The following is a 20,554-nucleotide window of genomic DNA, read 5'->3' on the forward strand; positions in this document are numbered from 1 at the left end:
TGAACTGTTCCTAGCTAGAAACATAGTCCAGTTTTAAGTTAGCTGGACATATGTGTAGATTCCTTAGACAACCCAAGTGTGTGCAGGAATGTTTTCTCTCTTTCTGTGAAGATGTGAGAAGGGAGAACTTCCACACTCCTGCATTCTTTCATCAATGCTGCTAGACTTGGTTCCATGCTCCCTCCTGCCACTGCAAATCCCTTTCCTAATCTGAGACTAAACCAAGTGTGTGGGGGGATATCTACCACATGATTGTATCCTGACCCTTAACTTGCTTTGCCCTCTGCTGGTATGCTAGTACCGTAGATATGGTGAGGGAGACTCTCTGGTGTGCATTTTTTTTTTAGTAGCTGACTTTTCTAATAATCTGAGTGCCCTGGACTGTGTAAACACCATTTTAAATATCATTTGTGGATGCACCCTGACAAAAGCATTGCCCTCTAAATCAGCCAGTCCCATTTTCTTTATAAATCTGATCAGTGAGTGACCTCCCCACCCACATTAAGAGAAGTTAGTAATTGCAGCATAAACTACACCTGCTCATATTTTGATGTCTGCTTCAGATGTCAGAGAGAAAGAAATTTCTCTCTCCATCGACTTCCCCCCATTCAAACCTCTTCAGCCTTAATACAAGATGAGCTGCATCTCAACACTTCCAGCATAAGCTACTTCTGCAGATATCCCTTCTACTACAAAATGAGCCCTGTCCTCTGTTTGAGACTACAGAAGGCATCAAATTAATTGAACACCAAGCTTACCTTTGAAAACTTTCACATGAGGTGCTTGGTATAAGGTTAAAAGCATCAGGAAAATACCCTGGTTTCTGGTGAAACTCACACATCTAAAGACAATAATAACTCAGCAATCACCATTTCCCTTTCACAAGAAGAGACATAACAGGAAGTGAGTGGCACTGAAACCACAGAGCCTCGGTTTTGAGTAAACACATTTAAAATTGCACTGCATGTCTTCCTTTCACATGACAAGCCAACAGCCCTTCGAGGCAAAAGGAATTGTGGTCCCTTCCAACTCTATAATTCTATGATTTTGTGAATATAGAGATTGAACGAAGAAAGCTGTGTATGTCAAAAATGCTCTGCAATGACTTTTAGGATTAAATAAAGCATGATGGTAGCTGCCATGTTTGCTCATTCACATAAAGAAGTGTGCATGCACACGAAAGCTCATACCAGGAACAAACTCAGTTGGTCTCTAAGGTGCTACTAGAAAGAATTTTCGATTTTGTTTTGACTATGGCAGACCAACACGGCTACCCACCTGTAACATAAAGCAGAGATAGGGATCCAGGGAATGGCCACTCTGCCAGGAGGGCAGGGCCATAATGTCAGGTGAGATAATTTCCTTCACACAATGGCCTGAATTAAAACCAGCCCACAAAATAAAAATTCAGCCATGCGGGAAAGATGCTGAATACAAGAATACAAGCCTCACTTCCCAAGGAACAATCCAGTGCTCACTTAAAGCGTCTCAATTTTTTCCTTTGCAATGACAACTTTGCCTGTGCCACATCTGTCAGCCTATATGACATTAAGTGTGGGAAAAGTGACCATGGCTTAGGGAAAACAGCTTCCTAGACCTAATAAGGCACAAAGGCCAGAGGATCTACACTGTGCTACTAGAAAGAATTTTCGATTTTGTATTCACACAACATTCACTGATGTCTTCCCATTAGTGCAGGTCCATAGGTAAGCAGCATGATGCACAAAAACCAATAAGTTCCTTCCCAGCCTTTTAGCATAGCTATCCATCCACCGGATTTTTAATGCCTTCTCAACTGAAGCAGGAAACAGGGGCAGCCCCCAAAACCAAAGGAAGCAAGGGGGGGTGGTACTGTGCTGAAAAACCCGTCTTATTTCAAATAATAGCCCTTCCAAAACAATTAAAATGCCTCACACATTTGGTTGATGACAACCTTCTTCAGTAGCACAGATTAAGGTTACCATGACAAACTAACTTCTGTTTAGCCTTCTTCAGGCATTTTGGGCAAATATACGCAGAGGGCTTGGGAAGTACATGCAAACCCTGTCTCCAAATCTCTGCACGCGCCCACAGCCCTTCGGACCTTCCCATGTTGCAAAGAGAGGTCTGAAGGGAGTTCTAAGAATGTCTGAATCCTGATAAGGCAGAGTTTGCCAAGATGACTCTAAGCGTCTTCATCTGAATATATGGATTGTGTGTGTGTGACCTGTTCCTTCCTCACTATCCAGCCATGGGGACTAGAATTTCTGTTGTCAGCAGAACCTTAATCTTATACCCCTGAAGAAGGCTGTCAACAAGCAAAAGGCCTTGGGCACGATTCTTACTTGATAAAGATTCATTTTTCAGTGCTGTTTCCAATCTTCTTTTTCTTCTTTTGGATTGCTAGCACGGCCAGAATTCGCCTAGAAGCTAAGCCACACTTGCTGATAGAATAAGATATTTCTTTAATACCAAATTTATGAGCCATCTTGTGGCTTCATCCTAGCAGTGAGGTCCAATGCACTTACTAGCACTGCTGCTTTTCAAACTTAAGCTCAGTGAAACCCACTGAAACCCACTGAAATTTAAGGATCTGGTGACTTCTGTTTCAGTGTATCTGAAGAAGTGTGCATGCACACGAAAGCTCATACCAAGAACAAACTTAGTTGGTCTCTAAGGTGCTACTGGAAAGAAATTTCTTTTTGTTTTGAAATCAATGGGCTTAAAAACAACAAATAATCTTTTAGGAGGAATTGTCTCTTTGTTTGTTTCTTACACAGATTTTACACCTTGCCCTTCCCTCGTTATAAGTCAGGGCAGCTCACAAAACAGAATACAATACAAAATCCAGAGAGACTTTAAACACAAGCCAGCAGCCATAAATAACCAGCATCTGGATGGATCATCATCATTAAGGCTTCAGCTCAGGAGATCAGCCCGTTTATTTCAGCTGCCCTTTCCTTCGGAAACGGGTCTCCCCACGGAGTTCAAGCCGAGTCCTGCGTGGGGCGCCCATCTCCTTTGGTCCCGCGAGGCGGCGCTACACGACGCATGAGCGCAGCAGCCACCCCTCGCTAACTTCCTTGCCTCCTTCCTCTTCCTCGCCAGCCTGCAAGGCCCGCTCTCTGCTAGGGTCGGCGGAGGAGCCCGGCTTGTCCCGGCCACCCCCGCCTCGCCGAGAGGCTCCAGGCTGCGCAGCCACAGCCCGACCCCGCCAGCCTCGCTTCCCCCGCGGCCTTGTCCTCGCCTGCCGCCCGGCGCGTTGCTCAGCGCTCCCGCCCCACCCGCAGCTCACCTGGCCGCGCCCGAGCTCCGGGCCACCGCTCTCATCCCCGCCGCCTGCGCCGCTGCAGCGGCCGAGCCCTCGAGGCTCTCCTCCAGGCGGACGCCATGTCGCTCGCCCAGCAGCCGAGGAGCCTCCGCCGGATCCGAAAGCGAAAACAAAGGGGTCGGGCCGTGGGGGGGGGAGGCGGGCCTTGTCTGCTCTGGTTGCGAGTGAGGGGGACTGACTGGGGCCTGGTTGGAAGGAAAGGTGGTTTGTTTGTTTTTTATTCCTCTTGTGTTCACCCCCCTGGTAAAAGCCGGCTTAGTTTATATAAGTCAGGAGGAGGTTACTGCATCAATGATAAAGTGGTCACAAGACTTTGGATACGTTATATCAATGTCCCAATGGGGAAATCACTGGAAGAACAATTGGAAATTTACTACATGTTATGCCATTAGGGAGAACTTCCTAAAAATGCAACATCGGTGGTATCTAACACCTCAGAAACTAGCCAAAATGTATAAAGGTGTAACAAGTAACTTGGAGATGTGGGGCACAACCAGGATCCTATCGCGTATGGTGGCAATGCAATAAAATCAAAACGTTTTGGGAGGATATCCATTTAGAACTCGAAAAGATGTTAAGAATCTCCTTTAACATTATGCCAGAGGCATACTTGTTGGGTATTATTGATGCCGATTTCCCTAAAAAAAATTAATATTTTTCTCTACGCAACGGTGGCAGCGAGGGTTCTTATAGGTACAATGTGGAAAAGTTCCCTCAAGACAAGAGTGGGTCCAAAAAAATGATTGATTATGCTGAATTAGATAGCCTATCTGAAAAACTAAAGAACAAACCAAGGAAATAATTCATTTCAAAATGGGAAGTATTTAAAATATATTTGAAAATTAATAATACTGACTTAAGATCCGTAGTGGCTTTTGAATAATTCCAACAATATCGTTCATTAGTTATACGATTTAACATATTTTGTTGTGATGTGAGATGACAGTAACATCATGTACTGTATTGGCAGTAAAGAATGGTAATTCGAATTATGGAGTAGATGGGAAGTCGGGTTTAAAAAGAAGAGACCACTACAGTTTAAGGATTATGACATTTATATTAATCCTTTAGGTATGGCACGACTGGTGGTACTTTCTCTTTTTTTGTTGTGTGTTGAGCAAATAATAATAATAATAATAATGAAAATTTTTGTCCTAGCATTCCAAAAAGCACGAGGAGGCTGGACCTAGCAACCCTTTGAATTGCCCATAATGCCCCTGGCCTAGCATCATCCTGTGCTGCCACATTTGCAAGAGCCCACTGAAAGGAAGGGCGCATCAGAAGGCACTTTTCCCTGCCCCCTTCAAACCTAGACAAAGCCCTGCCTCCTGGGTTTCCTTTAATTAATTAATTAATTAAATTTGTATACCACCCTTCAGCTGAAGATCACAGGGCGGTTCAAATGGAATATGTCAGCCAACAGGAAATTGGATTGGAAAACATGGAACTGGGTGTGAATTAATGAATATACAATAAGTAAGTAAGTAAGTATGAACTACTGTGAGGCCACCTGAGCCTCAAGCAACAGCCATGGATCCAGAAGTACCTGCAAGCTGAGTACCCGGCTCTTCAGAGGAAGTGAAACTCCAGCAAAAGCAGGCAACCTTCCTTCCATCTGGTCTGCAGAACTAACAGTCCCTCAGTCTCATCTGAATTGAGCTTCAGAAATATAATAGGAGGTAGAGAGGCGAGGCAATCAGATGATTATTTTTTGGGGGGGGAATAGTGCTTTTATAACTTACTGGTGCAATAAGGTTCAAGGTAACTCACAGATATTGCTAGGAACTTTATTAAACTCATACTTTATTTGAGTGTATAACAGAAATTTTAAATATTTGTATACTTTTAAAAAAATATTTTTTATTAAAGATTTTCTTGATTTACAAAGGTATGTGTGATGTCTCTCTCGTATTTTTTCCATGTAACATTTTTCCAAATCAGTTTCATTTGCTGAGATATTAGGAAGAAAAGGGGGAAAGAGGTGGGCGGGATGGGGAGATGGGTGGGGTGGGGTGACGGATGTTTCTATTTTACTTAGTATATGTAGGGTTTGGTGTCAGCGTTGTTTGTGCAGGTTCTTTGTTGTTCGCTTGTGCTCCTTTGGTGGTGAGAGAGGTAAATATTTGTATACAGTACTTGTACTTTTGCCTGTTTGTTTCATGTTTACTGGATTAACTGTAAATAATGCAAATAACGTAAGACAAGTTATCCCCCTGGATGAGAACAAATAAGTGAGAGGGTTATATCTTTTTCTGGGTTGGTGGTGGTGTAGTTATTTTCTTTCTTTTAAAAAAAATATATAAATTTTTATTAGTTTTAACCAATAACACATCTACAAACAAACAAACATACATACAAACAATAAAACAATAATACAAAGAAAAAACACTTAAATCTTAATAAAACTTATCTTATTTTCTTAACATTGTGGTCATAGTGGTCTGTGCATCAGTAGAGTATGCTTCTGAACACCATTCACTAAGAATCACAAGTGGCCAAAGCTTGGCTGCAGTCGGGTCCTGTTTGTGAGCTCCTCAATTAGGCTTCTGGCTGAGCAATGTGAGAACAGATGCTGCACTAGATGGGCCTTGGGCCTGATCCAGTTGGTCTCTTCTTATGTTCTTGATTGAGGACGGACGAATTGGTTTTAATAAATTCAGTGTTGTTTCATACCTGTCAGTTTGTTCACATGGGGATATCTAATTATGAGGGGCTTGTGATGAGTTGGCTATGAAAAACAGTCTCCGATCTTATTTTGAGGACGCGGGTGGCGCTGTGGGTTAAACCACAGAGCCGAGGACTTGCTGATCAGAAGGTCGGCGGTTCGAATCCCAGCGATGGGGTGAGCTCCTGTTGCTCGGTCCCAGCTCCTGCCCAGCTAGCAGTTCGAAAGCATGTCAAAAGTGCAAGTAGATAAATAGATACCGCTCCGGGGGGAAGGTAAACGGTGTTTCCGTGCGCTGCTCTGGTTCGCCAGAAGCGGCTTTGTCATGCTGGCCACATGACCTGGAAGCTGTACGCCGGCTCCCTCGGCCAGTAACGCGAGATGAGTGCCGCAACCACTCAGACACGACTGGACCTAATGGTCAGGGGTCCCTTTACCTTTATCTTATTTTGCTCCCTGCGTTCACAGAATGTGATGGCTTGAGGCAAGAGAGGCAAATGAGAATGATTCCTCTTAAGGACTCCTGGGTGCCACAACACTTCCTGAGCGGGCTCCATGGCCGTGGACTCGGCCTATGAAAGGGATACGCAGCAGCAGCAGTAGCACCTGCAACGTTTGCTCGGCGCTGTTGTCTCGCCAGGGGCGCCGAGGGCGTGGCTGCGCTGCAAGGAGAGGAGCCCGGGCGCTGCCTCCCGCCTCCCAGTGCAGCGTCGGGAGGCGGGAGTTCCCGCGTGTTTCGTCCGGGGAGCGAGGTTCACCTGGGCTGCTTCCAGACAGCTAGCGCGAGGAAGTGGCCACGCTGGGCTGAGGCGACGCGGTTTTGGGGCTATGAGGGGAGCCAAGCGCAGAAAGGAGAAGGGAGAGGTCGGAGGAGGAGGCGCCCGAACGTGACTGAGCCGCGCCGAGAGAGCCGTGCGGGCGCCTTACGGAGGATTCCGCCCAGGCGAGTTCTGCAGGGGTCGGGGTCGGGGGGCATCGACGGCCCCCTCGGGAAGCGAGCCTTGCGTGGACGGGAGATGGACCCACGAGGCTGGCCCTACCTCATTTGCAGCTGCCTCTTCTGGTCAGGTAAGGAATGGGCAGCTCCTCTCGTCCAGGGCTTCCCGGGCTTACTTGTGGGAGCGGCCGGCCAAGAAGCTGCTGTTTTTCCTCGGAATTGGGGCGAGATTTCTCTGCGCCTCCGCGCGGCCTCCCGCTCACGTGTCCGGCTGCCGCCCTCGCATCAGCAGTCGTCCGAGGTTGCCATATTTCAAAAAGTAACATTCCTGACACAGCCGCATAGCCGGGGATTTTCCGGACCTATGGCAAGCCCGGAGTCATCAGAAGGCGTGGCCGAGGGAACCAGTGAGATTTATAAAATATTAGTAGAAATGGAGGATCAAGAAGATCAATTAGAAGAGGTGTGGGGAAAGGAGACGACAAGGCAGATAGATAGTCAAAGCTGGAGGAAATTATGGGTGAAATGTACCGGTACATTGAAAATGCCTATATAGGAATAAAATAAAATTATCATAAATTAGTTTGGAGAAGGTATTTAACACTGGTCAAATGAAATCAAATAAACAAGGAATATTCAATATTATGTTGGAGGGGTTGGCTGACAACTGGGAATTATGTTCACATGTGGTGGGGGTGTAAATATGTACATTTTGGGGTACAAGGGGTGTTTAAGGAGATAACAGAAATCACTGGGTTAAAAGTGACCAAAGGTCCAGAGGTAGCATTACTTATGATGGGGTGGAAGGTTTGCAGGCTATGAAGCACTTGCTCACAAATTTATTGACAGCAGCACGAGTTATTATAGCTAGAAAGTGGAAGGGGCAAGCAGAATATAAAATGGAATACAGTAGTACCTCGCATTATGTAACCCTCTGGTTACGTAAACTTCAGGATGCGAACATGGCAAACCCAGAAGTATTTTTCTGGGTTTCGCCAAGCGTGAATGCGCAGAAGCGGTCCTCAGGTTGCGGAAACTTTGGGATCCAACCGGACCTCCGGAACAGATCCCGTCTGCAACTGGAGGTACCACTGTAATGGTATAAAGAGGTGTGGGATATAGTTATTAATGATAAATTAACATGTGCCATTAAGGTAAGATGGGGAACATGCAGGAGAAATGATTCTGAGGAGATATGGAAGGTGTTTGTAGAATTTGTACTATTAAAATGGGGAAAAGGTGGGTGGGGGTGAGATCAAAGGCAGATTGGAGGCTCCCAAGCAATGGTTTGTTGTCGTAGCCTGCTGTGCACACATGCTGATACACACACTGACAGTGTGTATACACGGAGCCTCAGAAACACATAGGGGTGTTTTTGCACAGGGCGCTTCTTCTGTGGGTCTTGCTGCTGCTGCTGAGAACTAAGCCATAGTCCGGCATAGTGTTGCACCTGAACTCAGGTTCTGGTTTGTTTCTTTACCATGAACTATAACAAAAGTTTGTTCTTGACTCCTTGTTGTTTTTTAAACAAACAATGAGCCTGGATTTGGAAGCAATGCTAACTTAGACTACAACTTGTTTCCTGGAAGCTCATTAGGAGCAGGAGAGGAGTGAAGCACCATCAGTTTCAGCTGTGTGCACCAATAGGTATGCAGTGCATTCACATTTAAACCATAGTTTAGTTTAACTATGATTTAAGTTCATTCAAACCTGTCCTCCAAAGCAAAAGACATAGGATCTGGTTGTAATAATGAAACAAAAGTGTAATAATGATCTTTTTCACTTTTGCGTTGGTTGCCATAAGTGACCAGGCATTTCATGCAGGCAAGTGGACTTGCTGGACAGGTTGCTCTGTTCCTCCTTTGTGCTTGGCAAATAAACCAAATAGACAGCTGGAGGAGGGAGTCCTCTTCCATGCCCAGCATAGGAATGCAGTTTTATTTCCCTGCCCTGCCAGCTCTCAACAAGGTAGCTCATTACTTTGCACGTCAGTAAATTTTGTTGGCTTTTTTTACAAGCAGCTGAGAATTAACATGGTTTAGAAGTCAGATTGGCACCGTTGTTTAGGAAACATAAAAAGAAGTATCAATAGGAAACTGATTTAAATCGGTCTCCCTCCTTAGAGGGTGACCAGACACACCCTATAGCCAGAACTCCTGTGCCAGTCATAGTTGGGTGGAACAGCTGTAGCTTTCGTGAAACTTAAATCAGTTTTTTAGGTCACACTGTGCCTTACATTACACACAATTTTAAAGAAACGTGTTTAACACTGTCACTGTACGTTTGAAGAAAAAGGAGTTCAACAGCAGCTGTTGCTGGTGCAATCAAGCAGTAAATATGACTCTCTCCTCACTTCCTTTGACCTGCACTGGAATCTAGAATGATGCAGGTGAGGGGAAACACACAGCCATGAAGCCCCCTGGAGTACACACTCATCCTCCAAGTTTTTTCTCCTTTGATCTGTGCTGCTTGGTAGGGAAGGAAGTTAGCAAACAAGACAAGTTACTACTCAATCCCATCTCTCACTCATCCTCTTTGGACACAGCAGCAGTGAGGATGAGGTGCATGGAGCTGCCTAAAGAGAGTACAAATAGACACCTCTGCCCAGTTGCTTGCCCCCCTCTCAGCAGTGCAGCATAGCGGGTTGGTTGTGGAAATCTCATATTTGCTGGCTTCCCTGTGCTCTCCATGTTAGTGGTGCAAGAACAGGCACTGGGCCTAAGGAGCCCAATCCTCTTCTCCATTCTCTTGTTGCCCAGTGAGAGAGGGCAGGTGATCAAGTAATCCTCTTTCTGGAGTAGCTGCTGCCTCCACATATTTGTTCAGCGTTCCTCTTTCACTTGCGGTCAACACTTCCTCTGATGCCTTACCTATTCTTTCCGACTGGAAGTCTCTTCCTGATCACACATCCTCTCTCTTTGGGTAACACAGCAGGAAGGAATGAGATCAACTGTGTCATTCACAGTGAGCAAGCAAAGCAAAACAGTTGGTGGCTGCTCCTCAGGAAAGCTCCGCCTCATTGCCTTACTCACCCATGCTTTATCTGTTATTGGATGGCATTGGGTTCATCATGCCTCTGCATGTCAGTTCCTGGGGATTACAGGTGGGCTGAGTGCTGTTGTACTTACGTCCTACTACTTGCAGGCTTCCCACACATCTGGTTGGCTGCTGTGGGAACAGGATGCTGGATTAGATGGCCTGACTCAGCATATTCATCTTAAGTTCTTAGGGAAATACAGGTGGTAAGATAGACTGGGAATTCCCTTTTGCTGAAGTGGCATATCACCATTAATACAAGTCTGGATCCAAGCCATAGTCCAGTGTACTGATAAAACTAGAAGGAAACACACTAGAATATGTGAAAGAACACCAAGACTTTAAGCAATAGAAAGCTGTGATTGATACCTTCATAGAAATGATACTAAAACAAAGTGCCTTTATTACCAATATAACTGTGGGTGCACAGCTCATAAATGAACAGCAGTATCGGTAATTAGAACGTATTTTCTCATTGCACTATTTGGGACAATACAGTCATATAGAAGTTGTGTAGAAGATATGAGATTGCACACAGTACTGACTTCTTTTATACAATCAAGATTCAGGTAGTATATGGGCTTGGTACCTCAGGGTTAATTTTTGGTTTCTCCCCATCTTTTATGCACCTGCATGAACCCACACTTCATTTCTTTGCCATAGTCTGGATGAAGAGTTCTAGAAAATCTGAACATTGGCACACTATCTTGTGATAGTTTGATTGGCTTAATAAAGATGTTTCCCTACTATGGATTTTGTAATTTTTCTTATGGGCTACACAGCCACCTGTCTTTTTTTAATCTTAGGGTTGTTAGTTCTGATGCAACCATCCATTTCTCATAGATAACAAACTTTGACTACACACACCCTGATTGACAGTTGTGAAATTTTCCTATAATAGGCGGATAGATGCTGTTTACAAAGTGATTAAACAAATTCATGGAGAACAAATCCAGTCATGGTTCTTCTCAGTGAAGTCAGCTGAATGGAATGCCTGTGTTCAGATACAGCAAGGTGCTGAAAGGAATGAAAGAGGATTGATACTTCCATCATGCTCTGATTATAAGGTTCTCAGAGGCATCTGGTTGTCCACTGCTGGAGACGGAATGATCAACTCCCTGTCTGATCCAAGAAGACAGTTCTTATGTTAACAAATCAAAGGCTGGAGTGAGATTAGGACTACTTATTTTTTCATAGCCCAGGGTGTAAACTGGCAAGCACCTAACTATTTGTTATAGCCGCATGCTACTGAAAGTCATGTTGAAAACACTGCTTGCTCCAGGGTTTCATAGGTTTTTTTTTTAAAGGGAGACAGGGGTTACTGGTTTGTTTAGTTTTTCTTCATGTTTTTATTATGCATTTTGTATTTTTATCCTATGTTTTTATGCTGTGAACCACCCTGAGATCTTAGGATGAAGAGTGGTATACAGATTTAATAAATAGTGGCTTTTGGGCAAGATGCCCTTCAAGAAATGGGCATGCCTCCTTCTTGCCACTGCCCAGTCATCTGTTCTCTTCCTCTGTGTCCAACCAGTCAGTCCAGCTAGTCAGCCCAGTGGAAGAGTGAAAGATGAATGGAGGCAGCGGTTCCTTCTCATTCAGTCAGTGCTTGGGGAGGGCATGAGGATAGGCAGCAACAGCAAGGAAGAGAACCAGCAGGATAGGGAGACTGTGATGCTTGACAAGGGGCCCTCTGCTGGAGTGTGAGCCTCAGCAGGTGCCAGACAATGCTGACTCCTGATTCCATTCCCACTTGTAAGGCAAAACAGACGAGTTTGGATCTCTTTATTCTACGCAGATAGTGGCATAGAATAGTCCGTTAGGTATCTTGCATTCGTAGTTGTAGAAAGTTCTTTCATATGGAAAATTCTAGAGCCAAACATCTTTGAATCCCACATTCTCAAATCCAGCTTGTGTGCATTACCAAGAATACATTGCAATTGCTTTTACTCAGTAATTAAACCACTGTGAACAAAAATATTGTATAATGCTCTGTACAGTATTGTTAATTCACAGTACTTACTAAAATGGTCTTGCACTGGAAAAGTAATGTAGTTGGTACATTTTATGCATTTAAATCCTGCTGAAATACAGTAAGTGGAATTTCAGCCTTCACCTGCCTTCGTATACCTTGGATTACAACATCCATCTGCCCCCCAACCAGCACAGCTGCAAGTTATAGTGCAATCACCAGGTTGCCAAAGGCTAACTTAAAAATGCCAAACTGCTAGATTGTGGCAATGCTTCTTGCTTGGCTGGATGGAGGGTAGCTAGGTGTGTGTGTGTAGAAACTAGACTACTGTACAAAGGAAGAATTCATTCATTGCTGGGTTCACTTTTGCCTCTGGTCCTGCCCACCAATGGCATGTGGCCCCTGGGAGGTTGCCCAGAAGGGGAGTGTGGCCCTCAGACTTTAAAAAGGTACCCCAGCCCTGGTTTATGCCATACTTAATGGTACTGATTGTAGCATAAAAAGCCACATGGATGCTACAACTGATCAGAAAGATATAAGGAAGAAAGTGAAATTGCCTCATAAAATCAGGGTAGTAGATATATTTCTTTTGCTATATTGTAATGACCTGCAGTTGTTATAAGCAAGAATCTGAACTGAGAGCTGAAATAATGAGATCAACATTAAAATACCTCTTGAAGATCATTTTTATCCACTGTGAAAATAATGTAACATTTTCTAGTTTCAGTTTTGTAGCAACTAAGATAAGTTTAAAAACATACAAAGGACAGGGAAGGACAGCTATGCACCCTGAACAAACTGATGGGTATAATATAATATGATTCATTCTTGAGTCATAGCACTTGAACAATCATAGTATTTTACAAGATTGAGCAAACTGATACTCACTGAAAATTCACTGCTGATCAAATGCATTTTCAGACCGCAATTGAACTATTTCACAACATATTTTACCGCATATTCTTGTATTTTACTTTTTAAAAAAACCCTCTGTTTTCTGCCTTCTAGTTAAAAAACAAAAGTTTCAGCAAGTATTGACAGAAATCAGCTCATAAATCATAAAAGGGAGTTACAAGTCACCCTTCAGACATCTATGCAGCCCTTGACTCTAAGAAAAATGCTAAAGTTTCACAAAGTAATGTTTGTTTAGCCCTTTCTGGATAACCTCCAGCTGAAGCCTTTAGTAGACTGCTGTCATAGTGAAAAAAAGATTTCCTAATATTTAACCAAATTCCATTTTCCTGTAACATACATTGATTTGTCACGATTCATTGGTCTCTTCTGAGTATGCTTCTTCTTGCTTCCCTCTGCCTAATGGCAGGGCTGGCTACTCTGTGTTTTGTATTCAGTAATGCTGGTTAACTACCGGTACTTTTATATTCTATATTTCTGACATCCTTGATATGATGCTTTCTTCCATCTTTCAATATTCCTTATTACATAGCCCTATGTTTTCTTTCATCTTCCTTCAATCCTTCTGTGATTTAAATATGACTTTCCTTACATACCTTCATTTTCTGAATAAATTTATCATGCTGTAAATCTCAGAACCAAAAAATAATACAACAGGTGAAGTGATACAGATGAGGTTGCATTTTAATAAAGAAGTAGCAACAATGACAAATGTAAGGTAACGATTTAGAACAGCCTTTGCCAACTTGGTGCCCACCAGATGTTTTAGACTACAAATCCCATCAACCCTAGCCAGCCTTGCTGGCTGGAACTTATGAGAGCTGTAGTCCAAACATCTGGAGGGCACCAAGTTGGGGAAGGCTGCTTTAAGAGTAGGAGGATTAATAAGCTTGGTATACAACAAAACAATTGAAATGTCCCCTGCACTAGCACTACTTGGATTCTGTCTGCTCATGATTATTCTAAAGATGACCTCTTAGCCTTTCTATTGACTGCTACTCTTATGGAGATAGCCAGATGTTGGAAAACCGATGATGAGCTGAACATTGATTCTTAGTATAACAGACTATGGTCAATAGCATTGGCTGAGAAACTAATGTGCCAGGTGAGAGTGGCAAAGGGCAAACACAATTCATATTCCTTTTATAACATATGGCAAATGTTTGTTGAATACAGTCATACCTCGGGTTAAGGCTGCTTCAGGTTGCGCGATTTCAGGTTGCGCACCGCACCGAACCCGGAAGTAACAGAATGGGTTACTTCCGAGTAACACATGGCATGATAAAAGTCTGTAATTTTATCAGGACAAGTTACTTGTTGTTTACTGTTGTAACAATTGTTTTCTCAAAATTTATCTTCTGTACCATGAAAATAAATAAAAACTGTATTTTTTGAAAAAGCGTAGGAGGAAAGAATTAACCGCATTTATATCCTCAATTGTTCTAATGTATTTTCCCAACCAGTGAAAGAAATTCAAGGCCACATATTTAAACAGCTTATCATGTTTGTATTTACAGTGCAGGGGATTGTACCAGAACCCCAGAATGTAAGACTTCATTCAGTTATGTTCGACACTGTTCTCCAGTGGGATCCACCTAATTTTCACAAAGGAAGCATGACTTACACAGTTCAGTATGAAGTGTATGTATGAGTCAAATGGCTTATAATTTTGAGAGTTTATTTTAAGGGCACAATCATATGATCTATGGAAGTGCATCCCAAAGGCCATAGAATAAAGCAAATCTTCTTTGTCGACAGCTAGCTCCCTGCCCCGCCCCCCGCCCCCAGAGGCCCCCTTCTTGTGGTTGTGGAGACTTCCACAGCCACCCCTCCCCCTGTCATGGATGCTTTGGTGCAAGGGAGGGGAAAAGGAATGTGCCAGGGTCAGCTCCAGGTTTATGGAGCCTTTGGCCAAAGTTTCCTGTGTTGGGCACCTTTCTCTATCAGTGGTCCCTGGTGACTGCTGTAGAGGCAGTGCTTTAAAAAGTGTGGTATGGCTAGGTCTAGGCACCCTATTAATTTCTCACTATGTCCCAGAGTGATGCTGGGGCAGGGGGATAAAGGGGAATTAAAGAATAGCTTGATGCAGCCACTTAGCACTGATCAGAGTGTGGAGCCTGGGGGGTGGGGGGATACGGGCCTCCAGAGCAGTCATCGCTATTGGGCTCTGCAAGGGCACTGGGAGCTGCCCAAGGATACCACGATAGATGTTTCAAATGATGCATTGATTATACAAGAGTAAGAATAGAAAATTAATTGTTGCCTGAAATGATAGAGAGAGAGAGAGAGCTATTCTTTCCTCGATAACACATTGATTTTCTTTGCATTTTTACAGATATGGAAATGGGTTCACTGATTTATGCCAAAGAACTGATGTCACAGAGTGCAATATTTCAAGTATCCCTATACATGGTGTTTGCATTGTAAGAGTTAGAACTGAAGTTGAGGAGGAGCGGTCAAACTGGGTAAACATCACCTTCACACCATTCAGTGACAGTAAGTGACGATTCAAGTTCACTGGAATATTATTTTTAAAGGTTGTTTTGTCTGGCTTAACAATATGGTTCCTTTAGAACAACATCATGGTGATGGGTTAGTTAAGACCAATTAAAGCAAAGAAAAAGGCACAGGGTGATAATCTACCTAAGTATGCTCTGTGGGCTCAGTTTATGTTGGATATTGTGCCTAAGTTCCAAGATCATGTTCGGCTTAGTAAAATATCTGTGTTTTTCATAGGCTACGAGGGTTTCCCATGGACAACCTTTGCTCTGATTTGGCACACTCCTAGGATTCCGCTCCTTTACTTGTACAGTTTCTGTGGGCCTCTGGCTTGTTGTGCCCTTTGGAATAGTTTCACTTTTCATTTTAGTTTCCATTTATCTAACTTATCTGGATTACCTCATCCAAAGTACTCTTTCAGCAGCTAGTTTTATAAGCCCACAAACACAGTTTCCCGATTGGTGTTCCCAAAGGTTTTATAATTTGATCCCATTTATTTGTCCACTTGCACAGTTGTATGCTATCTGCAAACTTTCTCTATAGATCTTAGTGTGAAGGCACTCTCCTTCCTACACCCACGCTCTGAATAAAAAAGCAGGGTATTTCCCTGCTGTGTTTGAACAATGCACTGAGAAAGGCTTGTGAAAGCTAAGTCAAAATAGCTATGTCAAAATACTGGAGGGTTGGGGTGGGGACATGGCCCCACAGTCATTTTCACATTCTTTCTCTCTAGCTATTGTTACTAATTGCAGTTTCGGAATATTATGATGGTTCGCTTGTTGGTATTTCTGAAACCATTCAAATGTTATTGGAGCCAGAGAATAAGTGGGACTGTATATATTTAATGTTTTATTTCTTCTTTTCTGAATCCAAAAAGTAGTTGTGGGCATTATTTCTTGGTAATCGATTCGCAAGGCATCCATTAAGAAAGAACTAGAGGTAGCTGAGGTGCTTTGAGAGGAAGTGCAGATCATTTATGATATAATGAGAAATATGATGTGCTTGATAGAGTATAATCAAGCACATCATATTTCTCATTATATCATAAATGATCTGCACTTCGTCTCAAAGCACCTCAGCTACCTCTAGTTCTTTCTTAAAACTTCAAAAAAAAAAAAAACATATGTAGACTATGATCCCAGACTTTTCCTGGGAAAATGCACAGGAAACCTGTTCTCAGTCATGGACATAGAAATTCGGTTCAGTAGACATAGCAATGAAGCTGCTTACAACTAGAGGCATTTTGGTAGAGCACAGTCGATTAATGCATACACTATCAGTCCCTCAAAATTAAGAACCATTCTTATTCATGTTTAACAAACTGAACCTGCATCCATCTGTTCAACAGAGACTAAGTTGAAAAGATGAGGCAATGAAAATATTCCATACTCCTGCTTTTGTTCTTAGCAAAAGCAGAAATAACATAGTGTTCTTGTGGTGCCTGAACTATTCAGGTGCCACTTCCTGCCCTCATCCTTGGTCTTCCCTAGTGTTTCATTCCACATAAAATGCTTTCTCGTGCTTTTTCATGTGAAAAAAAAATTATTATATGCTATGTTGTATATTTAAGTGGATCTAAGAGCAAAGTAAAAACAAACAAATCTGTTAACTTTTTTCTTCCTCCATTTCATTTAGCAATCATTGGACCACCTGCTGTAAAAGCTGAAGCCACAAGACCTGGGGTCTTGATTGTACAAATCACAGACCCACTTGTTCCTAGAGATGGTGGCAAATATTCCATAAAACATTTTTATGGCGATGATTTCGTGGCTTACAAGATGCGAATTTGGAAGAAAGATTATGATGGTGAACAGGTAGTGTGACTCTGTTATGGTGATTAAATATGTTGCTACATAAACAAGTACAGGAAAGCTTTAGTGAGTTCTGTGTCTCAAAAACTTAAACCTGATCATTAGATAGCACTGACAGGGTCAACCAGGCTACGTTAGTTTCTAAGTAAATTTTCCAGTAGGAGTCTGTTCTCTTCTACTACAGAGCATGTGTTGTGGGGGAGGAAGGGAAAGGAGAATGTGAGCTGCTTTGAGACTCCTTCGGGTAGTGATAAAGCATGATATCAAATCCAAACTCCTTCTATTACTGGTACAGACGTGTGCCACTGGTAGCGATTTGTAATGAGTAATTTGTAGGGCACTAGGATGGGAGAAGCAGGCCTCTCTAAGATAAGGATTTAGCACCTTATTCTTGCATCACTGGGAAGGGTTGCAAAGGGACAGCATCCTTTGCCATATGTTTTTTGACGTACAGAAACCTTAAGCTGTGGCACAAAACAATAAGAGATTTTGTAGGAAGTGGGTCAGAGCCAGTTGGCTCCAGCTAGCTTTCCAAGCATAGCCTTAGGATTTAAGGTAAAGGGCAGGACCTAGAAAGGAGGATAGGATTGTGCTGTTAAGATTCTCATTTGTCAATTTCCTACTTTCATACTAGGTTAGATATGTGAATATAACACACTCTTCTAAAACATTACCTGATCTGGATCCTGGGACAACATATTGCCTTCAGGCTCAAGCATTTATTGTTGAATTAAATAAAAATGGGGACTGGAGTAACGCTTTATGTATCACTACAGCTGACAATGGTAATATTTAATGGATTGAATCCCTATTCATAAAGGACATTTTAAAAGTCTATACTCTTTCTCCACCCCACACCCCACTTATTGATTGAATTAAAGTGAAACCTCACTGATTTGTGCCTAGCATCTAGGCTAGTCCTACGCATGGTCACTCACAAATAAATCCTTCTGAATTAGGGCATCTTCCTATTGAAGCAAAAACAAAGGTCTGATTTGGGCCATAGGATCAGCGCTTGCCAGTGTGAGGTTTTGACCAAGTCATGTTTGAATACACTTAATGGCTATTAGACACAGTGGCTATGTTCTCTCTCCACTGTCCAGCAGTATATCTCTGAATGCCAGCTGCTGGGGATCAAAAGTGGGAAGAGTGCTGTTGGGCTTGTGTCCTGCTTTCAGGTTTCCCATAGGCATCTGGTTGGCCACTAGGAGAACAAGATGCAGGACTAGATGCCCACTGAGCTGATCTAGACTTGTGTTCTTAATGCATATGCCCATTCACATGCCAGTGGAATGTTAACATGCAGGCGTCCTCATGCTGCCAGCAGTTGAATGAACCACCCAGCACACTTAGTAAGTGCATTTAAGTTTGTCCAGGTGCACATGAAAAGCTTACGTGCATAAGGACTTTCCCCATGGTCCTTGTCCTATAATATGTCAGGCCTTTCAGACTTTGATTTGAAGGCACAAAAAATTATTATATAAAACAGAAGAACTCTACACCTGAAAATGGCTGGCTAAAACGAGACAAGCTTACAACAGACCAAATTTTATTTTCATTTCTTCTTTGCCTCTATCAACAAATATAAATATTGTCTTAGTTGTAATTTTTTTTATTGTGGAATGTCTTATGAAGTATTTGAATTTTCAAACAGGAAAGTGAGGGGTTGGAGAATATGTACCTGTATTATATACTCCAAAAGGAATTAACAGTTTCTCTCTCCCCCCCACCCCAATATAGGTATAAATACAGTGCAGCTGGCAATTATCCTACTACCAGTGTTGGCTTTGTTACCTTTCTTCTGCTTTATGATTTTACGTGTTTATCGACGGGCCAAATACATTTTCTTACCTTCATATTATTTACCACAACATTTCATAGAGGTTTGTTCATTCGTACTTTACAGTTTACTTAAGAATCTGTTGCTAAAACTAATTCAAAACTCAATCCATCCATTAACCAATTATTCTCCATGGAGATCCAAGATAAGTAAATATAAGTAGAACCCTCTATAGTTTTTGTTTGTTTAAGCCCAATTAAAAAAAACAAAAATCGTGGGAAAGCTGCAATAATGTGGTCATTTTTCCTCCATTGGTGTATCATGATAATCCTTTCTTCTGAATGTCCCATCAGATGGTGACACTCACTGAAGTTCTCTACGGTGTCAAAACATACCATTATCTCTCCAAATTGCTCTTTGTGAGGCACAAAGAAGCTGCTCGTTTCGGATATGACTGAACAGTGCACTTTGACTATATGCATAAGGCTGGGGGCCAGTGGGGGGAATGGGCATCCAATGGCTCCATTGAGCCCAATGCAGATCCTCTTCCATATATGGATGAATAATACCTACTATTTATTTGCCCACTGTACTTCAGTTTAAGAATTTCTTCCATGATACTGACACCTCAAAAATAGTTTATAGTGCACTATCTGTAGCTTGAGGGTAAGAAAAAGCATTGAGATTTTGAGGTTCTTAGAATTGTAATGGAGAGTTAGTCACCTGGATTAATGTTTTAGTCTTTCACGACAGCCAGAAAATAGATTTGTATGCCTGGTTTAAAATGTCTCTTAAAAGTAGCAGGAATGATTAGAAAAGATCAAGTTCCTTCATCTTTCTTCTTCTTTTTTTCCTCCCAGTTTTTAAGCAAGCCTTTTTACAGTTCTCAGTTTCTTGCATCTCAGTCACAAGGAGAAGAACAGGCCTATGACAAGATAATTGTCCTTTCAGAGGAGTCAAAAAATGATAATGAATCTGAGGAACAAATGAGAAATGCAAAGTGACTGCTCCAAGGTTCTCATGAAGAAATCCTTAGGCCAAAAGAAGTTTCAGATTTTATGCCTCTGGTACAATCTTAAAAGTGGAAGAAGAAAAAGTAGAAAGTGTGTTTTGAAGGCAGTTGGTGGCACTTTCAAAGAAGCAACATACACCTTGCACGTTACAGATTTAAAACTGTTAACTTTGTGAACATTATCTTTCAAAACTATATTTATTCTGTTATAATATATTTTTAAAGAATCTTGTAAATACACATCTATTTTAAAGATTTATTTTTATATATATTGAAGCCTTAATTTTAGAACAATGAAGTATTAGTTAAGCAAGTTCACTCATATCAAAATTGTGAAGTTCCAAATCTTTTATTAGAGTGGATTTGTGCATTGTATAGAATAGTTCAAATTCATTATGAGAAACATACTGGGATTTATAAAATAATGATGCTCCCATAGTATTATGTTTTCTGATCCATATTTGCTTTAAACTGTGTCTGTATTCAAGAACACCATCATACATAGGATCTAGGTAAGAACGTATATCCCTGTCAGCAAACTCCTATGTGCATCTCACTTGCTGGATTGGGTATAAATCTGGTGTACATCTTGTACGGCTGGCATCTATCTACACAGCATT

General features: G+C 42.2%; 1 protein-coding gene across 2 annotated transcripts; it reads left to right on the forward strand.

Annotated features, from left to right (window-relative positions):
* The first annotated feature begins 6,668 nt into the window (after positions 1-6,668).
* Positions 6,669-20,222, forward strand: IL10RB (interleukin 10 receptor subunit beta). 2 transcript variants are annotated; one of them, XM_033146947.1, is made up of 7 exons: positions 6,669-7,043; positions 14,350-14,479; positions 15,168-15,328; positions 16,967-17,145; positions 17,777-17,927; positions 18,883-19,025; positions 19,783-20,222. In XM_033146947.1, the coding sequence occupies exons 1-7, from the start codon at positions 6,992-6,994 to the stop codon at positions 19,924-19,926; spliced, it is 960 nt and encodes a 319-aa protein (XP_033002838.1). In that variant the 5' UTR covers positions 6,669-6,991; the 3' UTR covers positions 19,927-20,222. The 2 variants fall into 2 exon arrangements, with proteins under 2 accessions (XP_033002838.1, XP_033002839.1); XM_033146948.1 differs by having other exon boundaries at positions 6,670-7,043; positions 14,350-14,473.
* Positions 20,223-20,554: the final 332 nt, after the last annotated feature.

The sequence above is a fragment of the Lacerta agilis genome, chromosome 4 (genome assembly GCF_009819535.1).
Source record: "Lacerta agilis isolate rLacAgi1 chromosome 4, rLacAgi1.pri, whole genome shotgun sequence".
Taxonomy (NCBI): Eukaryota; Metazoa; Chordata; class Lepidosauria; order Squamata; family Lacertidae; genus Lacerta; species Lacerta agilis.

Bases quoted from the DNA above. Each gene is read 5' to 3' on its own strand.
- IL10RB (XM_033146947.1), top strand. From the start codon at position 6,992: ATGGACCCACGAGGCTGGCCCTACCTCATTTGCAGCTGCCTCTTCTGG. The intron at 15,329-16,966 runs GTAAGTGACGAT...CATTTCATTTAG, and splicing joins CTTCACACCATTCAGTGACA to CAATCATTGGACCACCTGCT. The intron at 19,026-19,782 runs GTTTGTTCATTC...TTTTCCTCCCAG, and splicing joins TACCACAACATTTCATAGAG to TTTTTAAGCAAGCCTTTTTA.